A 22,904-nucleotide genomic window follows, 5' to 3' on the forward strand; every position below is an offset into this window, starting at 1 on the left:
AGAACTGTTTCAACCAAACTAAACTTAAAGGAATCACTAGAGGCTAAATGCTCATTTTCCAGAGCTCAGAGAGAACTATCAAATAAGAAAGCAGCATCAGAAGCATGTATGCCAAATCCTGCAAACAGAAATGCTGAAATATGCCTCGCTAGTCCCTAAGGTAAAAGCTGAAGTTAGCAAGCTGCCAGTTGTGAAGAAAAGCTCCAAGGGCGTTCTCCTCTTATTTACAGCCCTTCAGAGTAAGGTGGCTGAGGTCACGAACCAAATATTCACTTAGAAAGTAAACTAAATCACAGTGCACTAACCCTAAAAAAACCCCAAACAATTTGTAATGTCAGAGACTCCCCGCTCAGAAACGAATTCTTATGTCTCCTTTTTAATGAAAAATGGAGAGCAGCATTTGTTGTCATTTGGCTACAGCACTACTTTATGCTAGAGACAAGTGAATTCTAGTTTTTTCGGTTTGGGTTGAGTTTTAAATTGCTGTTTGTGGTTTGGTGGTTTTTCTTGGGTCCCCCCCCCCTTCTGGTTTTCAGCTTTAGTAGCAACCTTCTCTGTTCATCTGGAAAGCAACTAATCTGCTTTTTGAATCACGAATTGTGAGGTGGAAAGAACCCCTTTAGAGATGTTAAGGGACATGCCACCAATAGAAACATAAATGTATAGGAATGAAGAGGAAAGGGCAAAAAGGATACTTCTGCACAGAAATGAGTGCAAACATGCTTACACAGCATTTTGTGAACATAACACATCCTCACTCTACCCAACATCCTGATTATTTTGTGTGGTCAGAAAACCATGAAAGACAAACTTGTAAAACTGAAAATTCAAATTGCCACCAACAAATTTAAAGAACTGTACTTAGAGGAGGAGGCAAGATGGGTGAATAGGAAAAAAACACCAGCCCAAACCAACAAACCACTCACTCACCACTAAGCAGCAGGATTTCTCCCTAACTAGTCACCAGCCAACCATTCGTAAAGGTTCGGAACTGTAGGCATTTTTAATTAATACCCAGTAGAATATTGGTAGGGCATTCATGTTTAAAAAACATTTACACACACAAACCCTCTTAATACAACAGCTTAATCTTAAATACCATGGTGGCCTCCACAGTTGCCCTGTGTAGGGCACACAAGCCTCTGAGTTTTCACAGTTCAATGGCACAAAGTTGTTTTGTAGTGAGAACCTGGAAGACCTGAGGGACAAGACATCACTTGGGAAACAAGGTGTGCCAAATATGAAGGCATTTTATGCTCACTTGGATAAGTGACAAGGATGTGGAGCTGGAAATTCAGCCAAGCAGATGTGCCCCAACACGTCAAAGGGGTAGAAAAGCAGCAACTGTCAAGAAAGATGACTGCTCTGTGAGCATCAGGTCTCCAGCCTTCCCTTGTGAAGTGCCTCTCTGCTGTGGAGAAGGCACACAGGACTGGAAACACTATTATCATATCCCAATCTCCCAACAATCACAGGCACCCTTTTCAGGTAATGTGAATTTTTGTACTGTACCTTAAATACTCCTCCCCCAGTTTTATGCAATTCCCTACATTTACATCCAGGACAGCACACATTGGCCACTGTCCTGATCATAATGTGCCTGTGTTCAAGCCCTCAACCCCCTTTAGTGATTATTGATGCCACCACTCAGAGGGCAGTGTTTTTAGAGGTACCTCTTGCAGCACTACGCCATCATCCAATTAACAGATTTAGAAAACTCCCTCTCTGCTCTCTTTATCCAAAAACACCTCAATTGTAACATCTTAAAAAAAAAAAAAAGGCAAAAGGCTCTAAGAAAATTTATGTGAAAAGACAGTTGCTCTGGTGGGCAGGGTTCACTTCACAACCAGCTACTCTGCTTATTCTTATGCTAATGCTGGCTGTTGGCACAGAATCACTCCAGAATTAACACTCCCATCGATCACCACTCATTTTGGCTGATTAAAAAGTCAAGCTTTTTAGACTTACCAAAACACAAGTTTGAGAACAAAACTTGGCAGCTATTTCTTTAGTCTTGCTTTGTTTTACTGCTTCACTAGTAATTACCTAAACCTTACAATGTTGAAAATCAAGTTTTATCACTATGTGTACAATGATAGTTAATTATATTTTTATAATTTACTGTTTCCTGCAGCTGGAACATGAGGTGGCAGTCATCCAAAAATTAACTAATGCAGCAAGGTTGGGTTTTTTTTCCCCTATTCAGTCAGAAACTTATTTTAATAACTAAAATTTTAAGTAAACATACATAAATGCATATACCTTTAAGCTTCAAGACAAAGTACAATTAGTAGACATAAAAAGTATTAAGAGATTTCTGCTCTCCAAACTAAACATACAACAAATAGTTCTTTTCTGAATTCATTGTAGCAATTCTGTCAGAATAGAAAGAGCAGTTTTGGTTTCTTACAGCCAAGAGCTGTTAAGACTTCAACTCCCCAATAATCCATCATTCCACTTTTATCTAGACTGAGTAGATAATAGGACAGCTGATTCACACGAGAAAAGACAATTCAATAGTAATGAAATGTGCACAGTCCTAACAGCTGCCTGTATTTGTGCAATTTCCCCATTTGGAACCAAACACGTTTCTTGTATGTGGCAACCCTTCTCTGAAAGTCTATAAAAATTACTTAACTCTTGCAGAAAAGAAGTTTGTCTCATGCAGAAGAGAAGTAATGAAAGCCTGTTATCACAAAAGACAAAAAGACCAGCTATTTTTCTGAAGGTGGAATACCTACTCCACTAAGTCTTTAAATCCATAGTATATCTGAAATGAGTAGAAGTGGCAACTGCAAGATCTAAACATAATTTGGGCTTTTTGAAAGTGAAGTTCAATAGACTAAATTCAATTTGATAGAGACATCATAAATTACAAAAGCTATTTTAAACTGTCTACAAGTCACTTTAAAGTATGATACTAGGGTGCGTACGTATTTCAACATTTACACCTGAAAGAGCAGATAGTTTTGGAATGTAACTTTATCTTGGTATTTAGATTTGGTTTAATTGTTTCACAATACATATAGTGCTTATGTAAAAAAGAAAGTATCAAGAATACGATTACAGTAACAGTAAAGTCCACTAGTTCTGTTTATTTCAAGCCTATACATACAGAAAACAGCCTCCTTCCCAAATCCACAGAAAACTATTATTCACAGAATTGTATTAAAAGAAGTCAGAAGCATATTTGTAAAAGGATTTTATCAACTTTTGGCATCTATCACTTTCCAAAGGGGATTCGAATGGTTCTAAGCACTTAAATGAAAGAATAAGGGAAAAATAAAAAGGCGGAAAAGATAAAAGCAGCATCCTTGTGTTTTGTTATAGCGAAGAACAGATGTTTGACACCCCAACACTTAGTTGCTAATCTACACTACAGCACTCAAAGTAATGACTGCCTGAATTGAAGCAGCGATCCGTATGAATCAGGAACACTGTGGAATACATTCAAGCTGAAAGTAGATCTCATTTTACAGCAATGTGATCAGCAGCCACAATCTACACAAAGAGATATACTACAAAACTACAGTCAGAGCAGAAACAAAAATAGTCTAGGTCTGCAATAGTTGTGAATATTTCCATTTTATCCCTTTAAGGGACAATGCTACACCTCATGCCTCCCTTATGGCAGGTTAGTATGAGAGTCCAGCTTAGTACTCAATGCAGAAAACAAGAACAGAAACAAATACTGCAGCTCTGGTTATTTAGAACGAAAGCATTTTATTTTTTTCCAACCAAGTTCAAAGTCAAACTTAGAGCTGTGAGTGCACACTTCAATTCATAGATATTAACAAAATTTGCGGGAAAAGTTTTAAAGATGGAAATTTTTCAAAACTGCTTCAAATTGAATCACGTTAAATAGCTAGCCCTGTGTTTTGTCTAGAATTCTCATCTTCCCCCTCTCACTTCTAACAAGACAATCTCTTAGTATATTTAAAGTAGATGAGCAATAAATAACATCATTAAGTGCTAAAGAATATATGCAGAAAGGGGGAGAAAAATAGTTCAATTTAGTCTCATTCTGAGACATAAAACAAGCCATTTAACTCATGGAATAAACATAAATTGTTTAAAGAAGGTTAACAAAAGCACTAATAACACAAGCATGCTCAATCTATTTTCTCTGTGAATCTTTATCTGGAGCCTACAATGACTACTGTGTGTAGGATGGTAGACTGAAGGCAAAAATTAGACTACACTGTCTGGCTTTTACCAAGGCTATTAAAAGCTGGATTTTTTTTCCTTACCTAATACAGCATCAGCTCAATATAAAGTTAATCTCAAAAGAATCAGCTGCTTTCATAAACTTTAGCATTTGCATTGTGCAAAGCTGGAATAACTTCACACCAGTACCATAATTTGCATGGTTTTGTATTCTGAAATAGTTAACTATGAACCACCAGTCTCACTTTGCACCAGAGAACTAGGCACAAAAAATAGCTGCAAATCTCCACACTAAGACATCCAGTCTTCTGTAGAACTGGAAGATCTGGCAAGATGAACTGGTAAAAGCAACCACTTGCTAGTCTGAAATGTAAGCTTCACATATACTTTCAAGTTTCCACTCACAAGAATGTCCACTCTTTCAAGAAAAAAATCCCAACAAATTAACACTGGAGCATCCATCTTCAAAACCTTTATCTCTTTAATGCAAAATGCATAAAGACCTCCAACTCCAAACTTGCCTACTTCATGTACCAGAAAATGAAAATACAGCCTGCTTTCAGATACGTTCGGTATAATGCAGTGGGGCTGATGTCACTCAGCCTAGGGCATGCATACTTTGTCCTTTCCTACTCTCCCATCCCTCCTGCACCTCAAGTGTTAAAACTGCAGCCTCTGATAAAGCAGCCTACAGGAGGGAAGAAATCATTTTATTTATATCTCACTGCAGACAACAGTAAGCTCCTAGAAGGCTAAAGCTAATTTTTTTAATACCAGCAACAATCTGCAAGCACTATTAGGTAGTCTGGAACTGCAGCACCTGTGTGATACAAGAGTAGAGGACTCTTTCCTGAGAAATAGGCATAGCTCCTTCAAAACAGAGACATACATAATCATTAAGACATGCTAACTTCTTCATACCCAGCTACTTAATGGGACAGCTTTTTTCATCTCCACTCTTCAGCAAGCTATCAGCAATACCTCAGCTGGGCCGCTTAACATTTACAAAATATTGGACTTTTTTGTTCAGCCCTGCAGAAAGAGACAGTTTGCCAGAAGGATTCCTTAATTTCAGTTTAGGGGATGGGCAAATCTTGGGTCACACTTAAAAGAAGTACTCCCTCAGCAAAACAGCCTCAAGTACTTTCAGAGAACACTGAGGCAAAAGACATACTGTTTTTCAAAGACATCAGTTTCACATCAAGTGGTATAACACGAAGAACAGCTTTGTGGAGGCATCCTTCATCCTCAAGTACATATGTGCTTCTGCATCACAAGAACATACAGGAAAAGGATTAATTCTGCCTGGATCTTTTGATACATCCTAGAAAAAGCATTTTTAGAAAGTATCACAAAGATTAGCATTTATGCACGTTGATAGCTCATAAACTTATTCTTAGATTCACCGAGACAACTATATGAATTTAGTGGAGTTACACAGCTGCTAAGACATTTAACTCATGTCAACTTTGACCAGATATTATACATGTACATTCTGTAACAGCAAAACTGATTCCTAGCCATTTGAGAACTAAAGAGAATACAAGAAGCTGAACCTGAATATCAGTGTGAATAGTTTAAATGAATTATGAACATGATGGAAAAAATAATTTGATAATACAGACACCTGAATCCTGTTCTTACAGTCTAGTAGCTGCCTGAAAACAGTAAAAAATTCATTTAAAATAAGGCACAGATACTAATGACAATGTTTAATACTGTATTATTGATGCTGTCAAAATACAACTTTCGGCAGTTAAAAAGAATGCATTTCTTTATTAGATAGTCCTCAGTAATGATCCTCAAGTCAATCTTACCTCGCCTCTAAAACAAAAGCACTTAAAAGAAGTTAGGATTTGGTACCTCTATGGCCACATACAGAATTTATTATAAGCCCCATGTATCTAAATCTATATTCAAGCTGGATTTTTAAATACTAGAGTATCCCTTTAATCAATTACAACTACGCTTTCTTCTCTAATCAGAAATAAATGGCCATTATTTTGTCTATTAAAAAAAAAAAAAAAATTGATTTTCCATAAACAGTATTCTCCTTGAGGAATAATCTAAGAGTTTCAGCAATTATTACCCAAATGATGAAACTAGACTTTGATACTTTTACATTTAAGTGCTCAACAGAACAGTAAAGTAATACAAGAATGTTGTCATACTATAATTCCTTTAAATTTTTAATTGATAGTAAGAACATTTGAAAAGTCCTATCTCAAAACTTTTTGAGCATGAAATATCTCTACTGATACACAACAATTCTAGCAAAAATATTGGCTATGTGCATGTCTCCAGATTGTCCCACAAAGTTCTCAGTTTTGGGATGTCACAGAAACTCTTTGTTACTGACTGCCCTAGGAAACGCAAAACCTTTGGTGGTTTACAGAACAGTCAAATAACCAAAAGCACCAAGTTCTGATGACAGATTTCTAGTTGGCCTTCATAAGTCAGCAACAATGATACATAAACTAAATACAAAATGAAGCAACAGGAGGCCTAAAGTTATTGACCACTAGAGGAGTTTAAAATTCATTTATTTAATCTGTAAAGAAAAAACTACTTGGGGCTATCAAAAGACTCATCTCCTGCATGTCAATAAAAGTGCACATGCTTAATGCTAGGTATGAAAACAACCTTTGTAAGTACTTATTTTTAAGAAAGTAGTCTATTTGGTCATACATGCTGTGCATGTATACTTTTAAGTGAAGAGCTGGCACTTCACAAGTTTTAATTGAAAAAGCATGCTTCCTAATCACAAAGTTAAAAAAGGAAACAGGAAGCCTAAAATTAAGACTCCCTCAGAGCTATTAAGATATAGCTTTTAAATTTAAATAGAACAGCATATCAATATGACAGTAGAACAGTTTATAGCTGTATTCTCAATGCTATTTGTTGGTATGAATTTGCCATCACTGATCAGGCTCAAACTTGATCAATTTTGCAAAAGCTCTTTGTCAGTTTCTTAAAGGAGGTAGTATAAAAAGGGTGTTATTTGAATAACATGGCCTCACCTGGCTGTAAACATTTCAAACAACAGACATAAATATCTATGATAAAAAGTATTGTGGAAGAGATTATTCTAAAAATTGGTGGTTTTGAACTTGAAAAGAAAAAACAGTAGATACATTTAATATATTTACTTATTTGCATGTAGTTTGAATGATACAGAACAAGATTACTGTGTTAGAAATCCACATACAATATAAAAACATTTGTTAGACATAAATTCACCATTCTGCTGACATTTGCAGTAACTGTTCATCCAAGCTTAACTTCAGGTATTTATAATATTTTTCATACATGAATCTTTGTATATGTGCAATTAACTACACAATGTGAAACCCTGATTTTTGTAGTTTTTCATCACAATCTGAACATAATAGCTATTTGCATCTTAACACATTGGCTTTTCGAAACACTAGTAATTAAGGCATCTTTGCTGTATAGTTTCTCAATAGTGCAAACAAAAACTGTCTTTAATAATTTGATTAAAACATAGAAGTAAATGAATATCCCAAAGTTGTTTGTATTTTTTTAATGTAATTGGAAGATAGTTGTGCATTTTGTAGTTCTCTTGTGAAAGAGACATATAAAAGCTCTTAATGCTGATTGTTTTTGTTGGTTCCTTATAACTGGTTCTGCTGTCTTGTCTTCATGACAATATAATTCATCTTCTTTTATGCGATGATGCTGCAAAATACAGTGGCATTTAAAGGAATACCTAGTAACTGAGCGAATCCCAAATGCAGCAAAGGCATACAGTTTTCATAGTGCACTTTCACCTCACTGAAGTAAAAGTTGCTCCTACTAGACATTTTCCACTTCAATGTGAAGTAGATTTGTTAGGGTTTTGTTAGTGGTTTCATTAAACAGCTTGACAGTTCAGTTCTCTTCTGCCAGTATTTCTCAAAAGGCTTTCAGTACACATTTCAGGGATACTTCAGGGGATTGTTTCACCACATAAGCACACATAGCTTCCCCATCATGTCAGTGTAGCTGCAATAAATAAGCATTTACATCCTAGAAGGAAAAAAAGGAGAAAGTGTTTGTCACATTCCTTATAGCTCCAACATCAACTCCATGTCTGAAGCAGGGCAACCAATAAGGACCATAACACAAGAATAATTGTATTTGCCCAAATTTCAGAACAAGTTATCTTCACAATTACTTTCAATTAATGCTTTCAATGACATTTCTTTATGTACTAAAAAGCCTGCAAGAAGAGTAGGGTTAGTTTTCAAAGCCATCAATTTAGTTTGTTATTGCTCTGCTCCCTGCATGAACAGGAAAGATCATCATCATAATATGATCACGTAGTTAAAACATATTCCTTCAGCCAAACCCTCCAACATTCTTGTACTACTTTTGCTCCTCTTGCTCAGGTGATCTTGTTCACAATCTATCCTGATATACATTAAGAAGCCAGCAAATGAACCTAAAGGGAACCTGAACCCTAGGGAAACAAACTGACACCACCTATAGCTGCTATGCTGATCTAGCAAAAGAACTAGGCAGTCCACAGTACATACTCTCATGGCTCTACCAAGTTGGGAGTTAGAACTCAGTTCTTCTGCATCTCTGCTGACTGAAACTCTGGAAGACATTTGTAATTATCCTTGTAGGGACATCAAAATTGAAGTTTCAGGTGCACAGCAGTCCCAGAAAAAAAGGAAATAACTTGTTTGATACATCAATGCAATCAGTTCTTTAGGCATAGAATTATAGATTCCACAAAATTCCTTATCATGTAATTAAAAGATGCAATTTTGAAGTTCTTTTCAAGTTCACTCAAATCCTGCACACAACCAAGTGTCTGCTGTAATTCCCTTCTCACTACCTTCGTCAGGACCCTCCACCTGGAGGGGTTTCTTACCTAGTGTAACTTTTAGCCATGTTTATAGAAATGAGCATGAACAGCAAAACATGCATCTACCAGACACCCTTATTATGCTACTGATACCACAACCTACTGAGAAATGTAAGCAGGGATTCATCTCAGACAGGCTCCTGCTCTCCACAAACTCATCATTTTCTAAGCATTAGGCCAGCAATAAGCTTTAGAATTTAGTATGTTGTCACTTGCCCCAGTCACCTTATGTGCAAATGCCAATGACATTCCTGGGCTAAGACTCTCCATTCTGCATTACACTTACAACAATGGGTACAACAGATCTAAGAGAAAACATCTGTCCCTTTCACAGTCTACCTAATCAACTAAGCCCTTTTTAACGTCAATTTTAAGGCTCATTACTATTAGCTACTTTGTTATTAAGGAGATGCTTCCTCTGTGAAGTAAGAAGCAAAGATTAAAAAATTATTACCATTCTAAATCACACAACTATCATAGGGAATCAACTCCAGATTTCTGTAAAAACCATGCAATACACTTGTGCATTAGCAGAAACTAAAGTAAAAGTGTTTCTGTCCAACCACAGTTTAGCATACGTAAAACAAGAGGAATACTGCAGGTGATACAACCACATTTATTACTGAATACAACCAGAACTGGATTACCTTAGCTATATTACCAGTATATCCTGGAACCAGAGTAAGATGATTCTCCTGTTCCCACAAAACACTTAGTTGTTGTTTTAAAATATTAATATTTCTGAAAGAGAATGAACATCACTTTATAACATACATAAGTACATTTCAGTAGTCTCTTTTACTAAAAAGAATTATTAGTACTGCATATAGACTCAGCCTATACAACAGATATTGCCATAAGATCTCAAAAATTTTCATTTAACTTCTACAGCATTTGTATAATCCCTGATATGACTATGTCCTACATGTATTACAGCAGCAGCAAAAAAAAAAGAAAAAAAACCCCAGTTACTTGACTACCCTTAAAGTAAGCTTCCAAACACCACCTACCTGTGTCTTAAGAACAACAGAACTACTTTTAATCTTTAAAATTGTAACTTCGCCTTTTGTAGGCAAGTTATGCTCTTACTTATCAAAATTGAAACAGATTGAGATGAACTAGGCTACAGGAACATATTTAAGTATTTCCCAACACTATACTCACCCATCTTCTGCCTTTTCTGTATGTGCAGATAGCTCTGACCACCATCTTTTAATGACAGCCTGAAGCCAGTTTAAACCAACTATCACATATCTGTAACAACACATTTTACACATTATGCATTTCCTCCTCCCTGTACATTATCCACAGGCCAGATAAAGTGTTGAGATAAACTGGTAAGCAATTTAGAAAGCAACACATTTTCTATTCTGGAAGAACAAAAACCTAGGCAAATTGGTAAGTTTAAATACTTGCTACCTTTGCAATTTCTAAGTGGTAACTGAAGTTCTTGTTGAAAAAGTAGAAGAAAACTCTGCCTTGATTTCATGTTATAAAGCATACTAAAACCTCAGTGCTATTCTTTTTTACTGTTTAGGATAAATAAATCGCCATAAGGGCAAACCCAGTCCTCTCCCCTAACATTGCATACAACAATCTCTGCACCCCTGCTTTGTCAAAGGATAAAGGTTCAGAGGAAAGCTTCTATTCCAGAGCTTTCTCATTTCCTGAGAAAGGCAGAGTTGGGAGAAGGGGCAGAGGGAACAAGAGTCAGAGGAATAAAAACCATTAATTTCCAGGGCTCTGCATAGCCCGGAAGTAATAGTGTTTTAAAAACATCCCAAGCTGATACTTACTCTTCGTATTTGCTTTTAAGCAGAGATTTCACTAAAGGCAAAAGATCTACACAGCAGCCAACTGAAACATATGGTTTTTCTTCCTGTAAACTTAAAAAACAAGATGTTTCAGAAGTGCTTGAACTTCTGTGTGGTTATAAGCAGATTCTAATCCCCCTCTTTTTTTTGTTTGTACCTGTTTGTAAGCACAGGAAGGCAGTCTACTACTACTCCAAGATCCTGTATCCTAGAAACATTAAGAATAAAATCAGAAGTGTTACTAGTAGATCCTAGTACTAGTAGTAGTAGTTGAAGTATATGCTTCCACTATGATTTAAAAAGCGTAACAAAGTCACAACATTTACAGAACTGCTAGAAATACTGTGGCATATTTGGGATTGCTATCATTTTAAGGATATAAAAGAAGAGACTTATTTTACCTCACTAAGTAGGCTACCAGTTCACTTATACTTCTCCTTCTCCAAAAGGTTAAAGCTACATTCAGTCTCAGGTTCCTGCTGAAAAGAACTTGAGCCATAGTTTCATGGTCCTGAGAAACCTGCATGTTTTTAGAAATATAAAAGAAGTTGCCACAAGTTAGGTAGCCAGCAATAAAACAATAAGCTACTCTAATATAATAATCTGGTATAAGATAATAGACTTTTCTACCTGTATGTTGATGAGTCTGTTTTAGAAATGTATCTAACGATAGCCTTAAAATCATAAATTTCCCTTAGAAGGGGCACAAAAAGATTAGACCTACTTTACACAAAAGCTACAAGAATAAGGTTTGTACCTATTTACCACCTAAGAGAGGTATCTAATAATCAAAATGAGCATTCATGAGCATCAGCCTATAATTCTCACCAACTCTGAGAACATTTTACTTAGATGATTATTAATTTTGACACAATTTAGACACAAGTAATTACATGTATTATTCCAAACTCTGACAGATAAGGTTCATTTCTGAAAAAGCTTGCTCTCTGAATGAAGTTCAGGCATTTTAATTAATTAGACCTTGGATTGGAATGAACACTGCAGAGCCACACACACCTCTCAAACCAGTTAAATAGTAATCTGTGGCCAGAGGCCAATGATCTGGGTCCTTAGCTTCTCAGAAAATGAATCTTCCCTGTCTTCATTTCTTTACCCTTCTTTCTGCAACCTCTTTAGTGCAGCTACTCTGCTCTTTTCTTGAATCCATCAAATTAAACAGTGCAGAAGTGCTGCAGACTTGTGCCTTCAGCCCACTGAGGTCTCAGGGCTGTCTCCTCACGGCAGCCCACATGTACTGTGACAAGACAGCATGGTGATAGTCTCTGATCTTACCTTCCCTGCGATGCCTCACTTTAAACACATGCAAGCCTCGATGAATAATAAAAATCTATTGTGACAGAAATGCAAGCTTCAACATTAAGAGCCTTAAATGGCCTTCACTGTCACAAAATCCATTTCATTTAAATATCTGACCTTTTATCCAGTTTCAGAAGCCCTACAAGCATCCACTAAGTTTCCTCAACCAATCCTAACAAGAAATAAAGTCTTACACAAACACTTAGTTTTGCACACAAAGTTGATACTGCTATTGAAAATTGTCCTAACCTACCTCACCAGTTTATCCCCACTGATACACTAACATTTTTACACTTCTATGAACACACATATGGACACATGTCCTGCTGGTTCATGAAACCTAAGCAGGTCAAAACAACGTTCTCCATTGGTGCTGGTACAAGTTTAATCCAGTCAAGTCAGGCAGATCCGAGCTTCTGACCTGACACAAAGATGGAGAAAAGTGGCAGGACTATTACTGTTGACAACAGTATCACCACTAACTGACAGAGACAGTAAATCACAAGACCTGGTATTTAAAGAATTGAAGGAAATTAATCTAAAGAAAGCAAGCTTTCACAGCTAAGTACTAGGAACACTTCTTTTTTAAACTGAAGTTTCTTCAAACTCTACCCACCTCCGAAAAAAATGCGCTGTATTTGGATGAGGGGCCTTCTGTTTGAGATGAGCCAGAATCACTAGAATTCAGCAAGTGTGTACGACTGTTGTGAAGTTTTGCTGGCAGATTCCCTGCACAAGCCAGTTCATTTTCTTTATTTGCCATGTCACGGCCCCTAGATTTAGGGCACAGTTTCTTTCTGTAACAAGGCTTTGGAGTATAACAATGAACTTTCCTTTTACAATATACCACTTTGAAAAGAGAGAGGGGACTGGTCACCGTTTTTCCAACCGTTACTCTGCAATAATAAAGCACTATTTTAGTGAAGGTTGCTCCAAACCAAATCAATCGCATTACTACGTTTATTTATATACATATAATTATGAATTCAGCAGTCAGCTTTTGGGTTATTGAAAACATTTTTCCCCCAATATATGCCTTAATGACACTTGGGTTATCAAAAGTTATGCCACCAATATTCTCTGTTTTTATTAATGCAGAGACTCATAATTATGAAAGAAAACACAAGAACCAAGAATTGTCATTAAAATCAAGACTTATCATCCGTTTGTGTCTGCTTTGGTGTTGTAATCAATTTCAACTGTGTCTTCCTACCTCTGTCACACTTTAAACTCAAATATTACACAGCACAGCCCTCCTACCTGTTTGTGTATGAAGCCAGCTGTTTTGGAGATTTCTTACCCTGGGAGAAAAGAAACAGAGAAGAAAAAAGCTGTTTTACTAGAAAGGGTCAAACACTCCCATCTATACTACTTAGCATTAATGGTAACATTTACATTGTGCACATCAGCAAGGCAATGTTATGATCTTTTTTGTTAAAACTGACTCATAAAATCATGTGAATTTTAATAATTTCAATAAACAAACAGAGAATATTGGCATCTTCGCCACTTACTGAAGAAGTCTTACAGTAAGTTTGCCTCTCTAGTGCTTTTTCTGTACTCCACTGTCTTACTCTTTAGCCAGTAACACAGGTAAGAGGTTATAAAAACTGCTTCTGAGTAGCAAGAATCCAGTGAAAATCATGTTACCAATGTAGTAGAAGAAGCTGTATGACTATACAACAGATCCATTTCAATGAATGTTTCACCTACACTTCTCACTTGTGCCATGTAGCTCTCTTGGCAAGAAAGAACTTTTTCACGATAGAATTCCCGTACTGAAACATTCTCAGCAAGATTGCAGAAAAGCAGGCATGAGTAAGACTGCACCAGTACCTACTGCTCACATGGACGATACAATGCACTGATCCGTGCAGCTGCTGCCTGCATCTATTATAACACATAGTTTTCATAATATAATTGCTGTTCAAGTTCTATTGCACATCTAAATATCAAATGCTTACTAGTGCTGTGCTTCTAGTTTTAGACCGCTCAGAACTATGAACTTGATAAATGTTTACTTCAGTTTTGTCAAGGGACATTAAAAAACCCACCAAACAACACAAACAGCTTACCTCCTTCATGATCTTTTTAGTGGAAGAAGAGATTCTTTTTCTGGGGAGATCAATGGGATGACCTTCAATATGCAATACTTTCTGGTTTTTAACATTGTGAGCTTCAGATGCCATAATCTCTCAAATCCCTGTTCTCAAGGGAAAGATATTTAGTTGTATTTTCTAAAACATTCCATCAACTTTCTTCAAATGCAGCTAGCAACACCAGTTAAAAGAATTCAATTATTTGCAAGATCTTCCATCTTATAAATAACCCAAGACATCATCCTTTAGTGAATGTTAGCTAAAGGCCTTATCATTATTAACATGTTGATGAGGATTTCAAAATCCCTATTTAGCTTTCAAAAAAAAGGAAAGAAAACCAAAATCACTCCAAGAAAGAGAGGAAGAGATTTTGTTTTCAGACCAGCTTGCTACACCTGCACTGAGGGGTGCCATACAAACAAGAATTCAAGTAAAGAAGAGGGCAATTTATGAGACTCTTTCCTCATGCTATGAATTTCATCTGCTGCCTAGAGAAAAATGATTGGTTCCACAACTGGTTCCAAGGGCAAAAGGCAGCTAACAAACTGATGCCTGTTTTTGAGGAAGAAGGCAAACTTCATCAAAATAACAAGAGTTAAAAAAAAAAAATGGAGTGAAATATATTCCCCTTAGTTTACTGGCCAATGCACACTCCACCCCATTTTTGTTAAAACAGAACTTCAGCTATTTTTAATACTAAACCCCACAACTTTATTCTATGTCTGAAGTCCCTTGTCTTGAAGTATGCAAATATTTCTACAAGCATCAACACCAAGATTGAGACAGTTGTACATATGATTTTGCATGTTTTCTAACTCATCAGAAGATCCACTGCTTGAGACTAGCTTCAACAACTACATCATCCTAGAGGCACTATTCTTTAAGTGTTTTAGCAAGACATCCTATGCTACTTCTAAAAGACAACCACTTGCTCTGATATTACTGGTTTTTCCCCTAAAAGGTGAAACTCTGGTCCCAACATGAGTGCTCCAATCTCCTCTGTCCATCTTCAGCAGCAGTCCTACCCCATTTACTCTGTGTAGCAGATTTATCTCCCATTAAGAACTTCAGCATTTAAAAGACTAAGACACTGAGCACTGAATAAGCCAGATGGGAAACAGCTTATTAGCCATGAAGATCCATGCAGCAGCTAAAGGCCATCAAATAAAACAAGCAGGTGGCAGTCTCAAAACAAGATAGATGCTGTATTCTAAACATCAGGCACATTAAAATCCACATTGTAGGGTACAGTGGAAAAAAAAATTTCTTCAAATGTTTCAATTTTCTTTAGAACTGGGATCAGTACTAAAGAACTTCACTTGAGATACCTCTCTCAAAAAATGGAATATTTACCGACAGAATCCCTTACCTTTAAAGATGGGAACACGAAGCCCTCAGACTACAGCAAGAATTGCAAATAGCAGCATTATTTAGGGCAAGACCTTTAACAGCTGGTGGTCAATATTTTTCCAGATATAAGTTGGGCTTAAGACCGGTTCATTAACTTAATTTTTCCACACTATGGGATGGTGACAGAAGAGTTATCACTTTGTCAGCTCTCCACACTTCCTAGTTCTTCCACACAGGCTTGTAAATAAACTTTTCCCTGAAGTTTAGAAAAAACCTCACAAAACCAAACACCTTTTCCTCTGCTTATCAGGCTGGTTAAAACCATTATTTGGACTTAAAATGGGCTGTATAAGGCATATGCTGAACAACTGGACTTCTGAAGAAGAACCCAACCCAATAACCCTAAAATCCAAATGAATCCATCCTTTTATTCAGGCCAGAGATGAAGAGGACTTGGAAAAGTCTTGATTTTTTCTTTTCTTCTATCCACTGTTTGAGAATAATACCAAGAGGAAAGCAACTCTAAAATAACAGGGGGGACAACCTCTACCCACCAAAGCTAAACCCCACAGTCATCTCATCAGATGCTAAAAAAATTCCTAATCTCTGTTCCTGAAGAATAATTTTTGTGATTACTCCCATAACATACTACCAGCTTACAATTCTTCATGCCTAACAGTGACTGCTCCTTATTTTTCCTTGTTTAATAAATGATCTCTATCTATCCTCATCTTTCACACTAAGCAGTACAAAAGAATCTGATCACCAAAATAAATGACAGCATTATATAACTACAATGCTTTTTGCTTAAAAGAAGTGTAAAATATCAGAAGGCTAGAAAGCAATGTCCTACCAAGGAAATTCAATTAGCATATCAGTTTTTAATATTGGGCTCTAAAGAGCCTAAGGTAACATCTCAAAATACCTGAACTGGAGCTACCTGAAAGCTGGAGAGAGATGACCCTGGAAGAAAGGAAGTTCCTTAAAAAGGTTGCATGTGTCTAGGAGAAAAATTAAGAGAATTTTACACTCTGACAAATCTGACATAAGAATATATTGTCCCCCAGCCTCCCAGTTGAAACAGAATGAGACAACAGAACTATCAATTCTTTCCTTAAAGACTGGTAAAAGAAATTTAAAAGGTCAAAAGATGATCAGATATAAAGGGCCAGAGAATGAAGCGAAGTCATACATAAGGATTTTACTGTCCAACAGTTTAGAGAGGTTTCCATAGTTTCCTGTTGAGGGTCTCAAATTATGCAGAAGTATCAGTGAACATTTAAACAGTAATGAAATAGCTGTGTTTTTAGCCAAGGTGCAGAACCTCTCCCTTGGACCTGACAAAGTATACATGGAAAACACGGTCAATATTTAAAGACAACCTCAAGGAAGATCCAGACTCACATCTCTGTTGCGCTAATTAGTAAACAATGTAACCAAGAATAGACTTAGTGGACACAAACAAATAATATAATGGGAAAGATTCAGCCTGGCTGTCACTAAGGCAACACAGGCTAGAGAAGAGAAGGCTCAGGGGTGACCTCACTGTGGCCTTCCAGTACCTGAAGGGGCTACAAGAGAGCTGGAGAGGGACTTTTTACCAGAGCATTTGTGATAGGCCAAAGGGTAACTTTCAGACTGAAAGAGGGTAGATTTAGATTGGATATTAGCATGAAATTCTTTACTGTGAGGGTGGTAAGGCACTGGAACACATTTCCTAGAGAACTGGTTGATGCCCTGTCCCTGGAAGTGTTCAAGGCCAGGTTAGATGGGGCTTTGAGCAGTCTGGTCTAGTGGAAGGTGTCCCTTCCTTCCCACAGTGGGAAATTGGAACTAGAAGACCTTTAGGGTCCATTATGACCCAAACTATTCCATGACTCTATGAAGTCCTGCTCTGCAAAATTATTGGAATTTATAAAGAGTATGGGGTAGTACAACATGGATAAAGGGCAACTGATAGATTCTGAGTTTCCAAGTCCTGCACTTAAATCTTGAGTAAACTAGGAAACCAAGTGAAAAAAGGGAAAGATTTTGCATGTACAGGTATCTAAGGAACAGCCATAAACTGTCTAAGCAGTTTCCACACTGCAGAAAATCACCTCCAGATCCCTGGGGAAAACCTGCATTGGTTTATGCTGTTCAATATGTTCACAAATTACCTCACAAAAGGGGATGAAGACTGTTGACAATACGAAGCCATACCAGACTGTGAAGATGAGGGCTAACTGAAGAACTGGAGGACGACTGTGAGGTACAATAAGCAGAAGCAATGATTATAGATTAGTATAAAGCAAAGTCTATGTATCTGCAGGTATGAGAAAATTCTGGGTTCCTATTGGAATCACAGTCTCTAAGCTAGTAACTGCCACCCACAAAAATATCTGGATATAGGACAGTTTACTTTAGATCATCTGGACTGCTCAGTGCTCCATATGAATCAATAAAAAGAAAAATAAACAGAACACTATTGTGACAGTGTACAGAACTAATTTGTACCTGTATTTCAAATACTGAGTGCAGGGTTAGTGAACTTTCTTTAAAAAAACCAAACCAACCCTAAAAAGTCAAAAAAACTTCTGATAAAGTAAAAAAGAGCTCAGACAAAGGCAAGTTAAAAATACATGGAATACCTTTCATATAACCAACAGCTGAGTAGATCAGCCTTTTCAGTCTGGAGAGGTGGCTACTTATAGCTGGCAGGGGAAATACAAAGGCCTACAAAATGAATGGCTTGGAGAAGGTGCACAGAGATCGTGCTCTCTCTCGCCCAATATAAAAATAAAGGGTCAAAAGACAATAGATGAAGATCAGATCAAAACTAACAAGGGTAAGCTGCGGGCAAATATAATCAACCTGAACTTGCCATAGGATGTTGTGGACCCAAATGTTTTATATGGGTTCTAGGACAGACTGTGCAAATACATTAAAAAAAAAAATAGACTGGAAGTGATTAAACTCAGATACACAACCCACGTAGTCCAGACAGAGCAGAACACAAGCAGAAGAATCTGGTACACACAAACCTAACAGTTCAATAGTAAACTTAGCACCTCAAGAAACCAGCTTCAAAAGGCTTAGTAACACCCAAGAAAATGCTGGCTGGCCAGCAATTAAAAAGATGAATGCTACAGGATGTAAGGCACTTTACAGGGCTCTTCACAACTTTGATTTCCTATTTAAAATTGGGTATCATCTAGAGATAGCTAATTAGACACTACAGCCCCTTGTAATTTTGGGATATATACAGAAGGTTTTTAAACTGGCATTAGACACTAACTCATCCAGAGTCAAACAATCTATACCTCAATGTCTTTAATTTCTGACTTTTCCCATGTGATGAGCACAGCTAGTTGTATTTGATCAGGACAATCTGCTATACCATCTCTTTGAGGCCAATGCATCTCGCTTGCTTAACAAAGTTTTTTAAAATAAACTAAGGATAGAATGCATGTCCCTTCAGCTCTGCCTTGGTCCATCATACAATCCTAAACTGTTTTACAACTGTAACAAGGTAGACTGCAAATCTGAAGAGAGATGTATGATTTCATTAGGATGATAGAATCAAATTCCACCAACTTCCCCTATCCTGTGGGTGATTTCTCAAAGCAGACAATCTTCCCTTCTCCTTCTTTTCTTCTCTTCAATCTTCGGTAAGCAGAAGGACTAAAGTAACAGCAGCCATATATCCTGAGAAGAAGCTGGTTTGTCCCCACAGTCAAAAGACAGTACCTGTGCAAAGTTTTCTTGATGGTTCTACTGGTATTTTCTATCTCTGATCTCTCCCAGATGCAATAAAACTCTTCCGGTCATACCAGAATTAGGCAAAGGAAGTCAGCACTAACAGGCTTTCAAGTGCATATCTATCAAAGGCAAGTATTAACAACTCTGCCACTCCCTCCCATCGTCCTATGTTCTGGGCACGGCCCCCAGAGAGGGACAAACTCTTCTTGGCACATTATGTAATCTACACATGTATTAACATAATATTATTTTCTTACAGAACACAGGCTGGACTACTTTGTACGGCAGCAAGGAAAACGTAAAATAGCTAGGTATCTTAAGTCATCAGCAATACTTTTTAAAAGACACATTATTCTATCCTGTGCCTTGTCCAAATTCTAATAGCTACCTTTTCCTGTAGCATTCCATGTGCACTAGCCATTGCAAATGTTCCTGTGATTCTCACCCATCCCACAGTAACCAAATGCAAGTTCAAGGATGACAATATTAAACTTAGATGAAAGAGCTAATTGATCATTACTCCCAAGGAGGGGAGCTCATGCTTTGAAAGCATTCCAAATAGGTATGGATCAGGGAATCAGTAATGGTCAACTAATTTCACTGGCCATTATCAGATCTACAGTGTTCACAAGAAACTTCCAAGAATGGTTATGTCAAATTTACTTCCAAAAGGGTGATTTGCTTACAAAAATAAACTAGCACTGTCTTCTGATGTAGAAGTGATTTTGTAAGCTTGACATAACTTCCTTTCATTTTAGTTCTGATAAATGTTACAAAATCCATCTGTTTTTGTTTTAGAAGGCTTCCACATCCTTTGAATAGGAAACAGGGGTTTTTTCCCAAATTCCTTTTTTAGCAATTAATGTACTGACAGTTCACCAGCTGTTAAATATTGAATTTTCTTGAAAAAAGGAAGTGGAGTTCAAGATTCTAAGGAGTATGTTAATGCAAAATTTTTCTGTAACATTATAGTGTCTTATATGCTAGCAGAACACAGTTTTTTAATGTGCTATACCTGTCAGGCCATTTTTTCCAGTTTAAAGTTTTATTATGTTGATAAAAACAACAGAAATATCACTAAATTTGCAGTAAATATGAAGACAATTTGAACAACTAACTATAGTAGATTAGCTTGTACCTAAGATTTAAGCTCATTTTCTTCTTACATATAGAATTTGTATGTGGCCCACTATCAGTCACAATGAACCTCCAAAAATTACAAGTGACACTTCATTCAAGTTTCGTGAGGATGAACCCACATGAGCATTAGCTCTCCTTGTGGAAATAACCCAGGAGTCTAATAACTAAACCCTATTCACATTTTCTACAAAAAAGAAGTCAAAAACTCAAGTCTTCTGCATCTGGAGGTACCATTTACAAAGATGTTAAGCTGCCATGAAGTAACAGCTTCTGAAGTCATCTTTCACTAATGATGAAGTGTCTAAAGATACTTCTACCTGTTGACTTTCACTTATGAACACTCTGGGGATAGTAAGTTTGGACTGAGAGTAAGTTTATAACTGAGAGGTGTTATAAAGCAAATAAACTCCCACACCACCAAAGTGCCCACATTAATATTATACACAACTCTTTAAGAAACTACTCATGAAATTAAATACAGCAATTTCTTTTACCATTTATGGCTCAACCCAAAGAGTTTAAAAAAACTGCAACAAGAATTTTGAATTCAAATCCAGAGACAGACATACTGGTAAACTCCTCAAGCTCCAAACTTAGTGGAGGCTAAGGAAGTACTCACTACTTAGCTGAACAGTCTCTGATTACATTTCACACAGCTTTCACATGGTTTTTTATGCTACCCTCAAATACACTCCTATTATTGATTTTAGTCTGTTTATAGTATTTAAAAAAACCTTCCTTATTTATAGTCAAGCTTCTTACCCTGGGACCAACATACACTTAATTCTTTTTAAAAAAATAACTAATTTAAATTATTACTAAATAATATAAATGAAATATATAGTAGACATTATATATAACACTATAATTAAATAAAATGAAAATAAATTTAAAAGAGAAGTTTCAAAAGTAAGTGAATATATATACACACAGCTATAAGAATACATGCGTATCAAAATACTCACATATGCTTTCTAATATACATATAAAAATACCTTAAAAATATTATTTTTAATATATTATGATTAAATCCTGAGTTATAAAGTTTAGGAATTCAAAAGTTCAATGAAATAACATTAGAGAAATTTAAATCAAAATTACATGGACTGTTAATACAAAATTAAAGTGACATTTTTAGACAAGAACATATCCTTTCCAATCAGCAAGGCCAAAGAGGCACAAACCTACCTTCTGTTATGCTTTAATTCTACTAAACATGGGCAACTATATTTTTTAAATTATTTTCCTGATTACAGTCAGAGAATGAGAGGAAGAAAAAACCAGGGGAACAGGGAAAGCAAAAATGACGTTCCAAGAAGAGATGGACGAAAACTGCTTTTAAGCAAGCGGACTTAACCTTCCTCCAAAGCAGAGCGTATTACAAAAACAGAAACAAAAGATTTCCAAGATCACCACCTAATCGCTCTCCTTAAAAAGGATCTCCCTATTCAGAACGTCTTTATTTTAAATCTGCATGCCAAATCATCCAGCACGGAAAAAATAATTTGAAAGCTTTTGAACAAAGTAATTAATGCAGGATCTGATCTTCAAGCACTTAGGTTTTTTCCCCCCCCTTCCTTCCCCCTGGAATCTGTCACACCCAAGAAATTAAATCCGTCAGCAGGCCTCACACCCAGCTTGTCGTCCTTCCTTTCGGCAGCACCAGAGCCTTCCCTGCTCTCCTGGCACATATCTGCCATTGCACACGCTTGCTTCGAGCTGAGCCTGATGGCACCATTTTAGAAAGGGACCGAAGTGCCAGAACTCGCTCTCTGGAGACGGCAGGCACTGCACACAGCCGTGCCGGGGGGCCGGGCAAGGCGGCCGGGGAGCGGGACGGAGCGATCCGCGTCCCCGCACCGCCCGCGGCCCCCGCCACCGCCCCGCACGCCCGGCGCGACGCCTCGGAGCCGCGCCCGGTCCCGGCGGCGCAGAGCGCGGCCCCGCTGCGTTCCCCCCGGCCGGCGGCCCCGGGCACTCCCGCCCCACTCACCCGCTGCTCATGTTCGGGGCCGGGCCGAGGCGGGCGGAGCGGCGGGAGCGCTACTGCCGAGGCCCGGCGCCCGGAGCCTGCGCCATTCAAACGCCGCCGCGGTGCATGCCGGGCCGCGCGCGCCGCACCACGCCCCGCTGCACGCGCCGCGCGGCATCGCGGCGCCCTCTGCCGGCCACCGTCTCTCGCCCCGCCCCGCCCCGCCCCGCCCCGCCCCGCCCCGCCCCGCCCCGCCCCGCCCCGCCCCGCCCCGCCCCGCCCCGCCCCGCCCCGCCCCGCCCCGCGCCGCCCCGCGCCGCCCCGCCCCGCCCCGCCCCGCCCCGCCCCGCCCCGCCCCGCCCCGCCCCGCCCCGCCCCGCGCCGCTCGCGTCACTGCGCGCCCGCGCGGTCTCCGGGGGCGGAGCTGC

General features: G+C 38.1%; 1 protein-coding gene across 1 annotated transcript; it reads right to left on the bottom strand.

The window, feature by feature from the left end:
* Positions 1 to 3,077: 3,077 nt before the first annotated feature.
* KATNBL1 (katanin regulatory subunit B1 like 1) lies at positions 3,078 to 22,603 on the bottom strand. The gene is made up of 10 exons (XM_048306541.1): positions 22,498 to 22,603; positions 14,250 to 14,377; positions 13,435 to 13,475; positions 12,791 to 13,070; positions 11,259 to 11,377; positions 11,015 to 11,065; positions 10,840 to 10,929; positions 10,208 to 10,297; positions 9,691 to 9,784; positions 3,078 to 8,196 (listed from the first exon to the last, which is right to left on the bottom strand). The coding sequence occupies exons 2-10, from the start codon at positions 14,361 to 14,363 to the stop codon at positions 8,164 to 8,166; spliced, it is 912 nt and encodes a 303-aa protein (XP_048162498.1). The 5' UTR covers positions 14,364 to 14,377; positions 22,498 to 22,603; the 3' UTR covers positions 3,078 to 8,163.
* Between the last annotated feature and the right edge of the window lie 301 nt (positions 22,604 to 22,904).

This window comes from Corvus hawaiiensis, chromosome 6, assembly GCF_020740725.1.
Source record: "Corvus hawaiiensis isolate bCorHaw1 chromosome 6, bCorHaw1.pri.cur, whole genome shotgun sequence".
Taxonomy (NCBI): domain Eukaryota; kingdom Metazoa; phylum Chordata; class Aves; order Passeriformes; family Corvidae; genus Corvus; species Corvus hawaiiensis.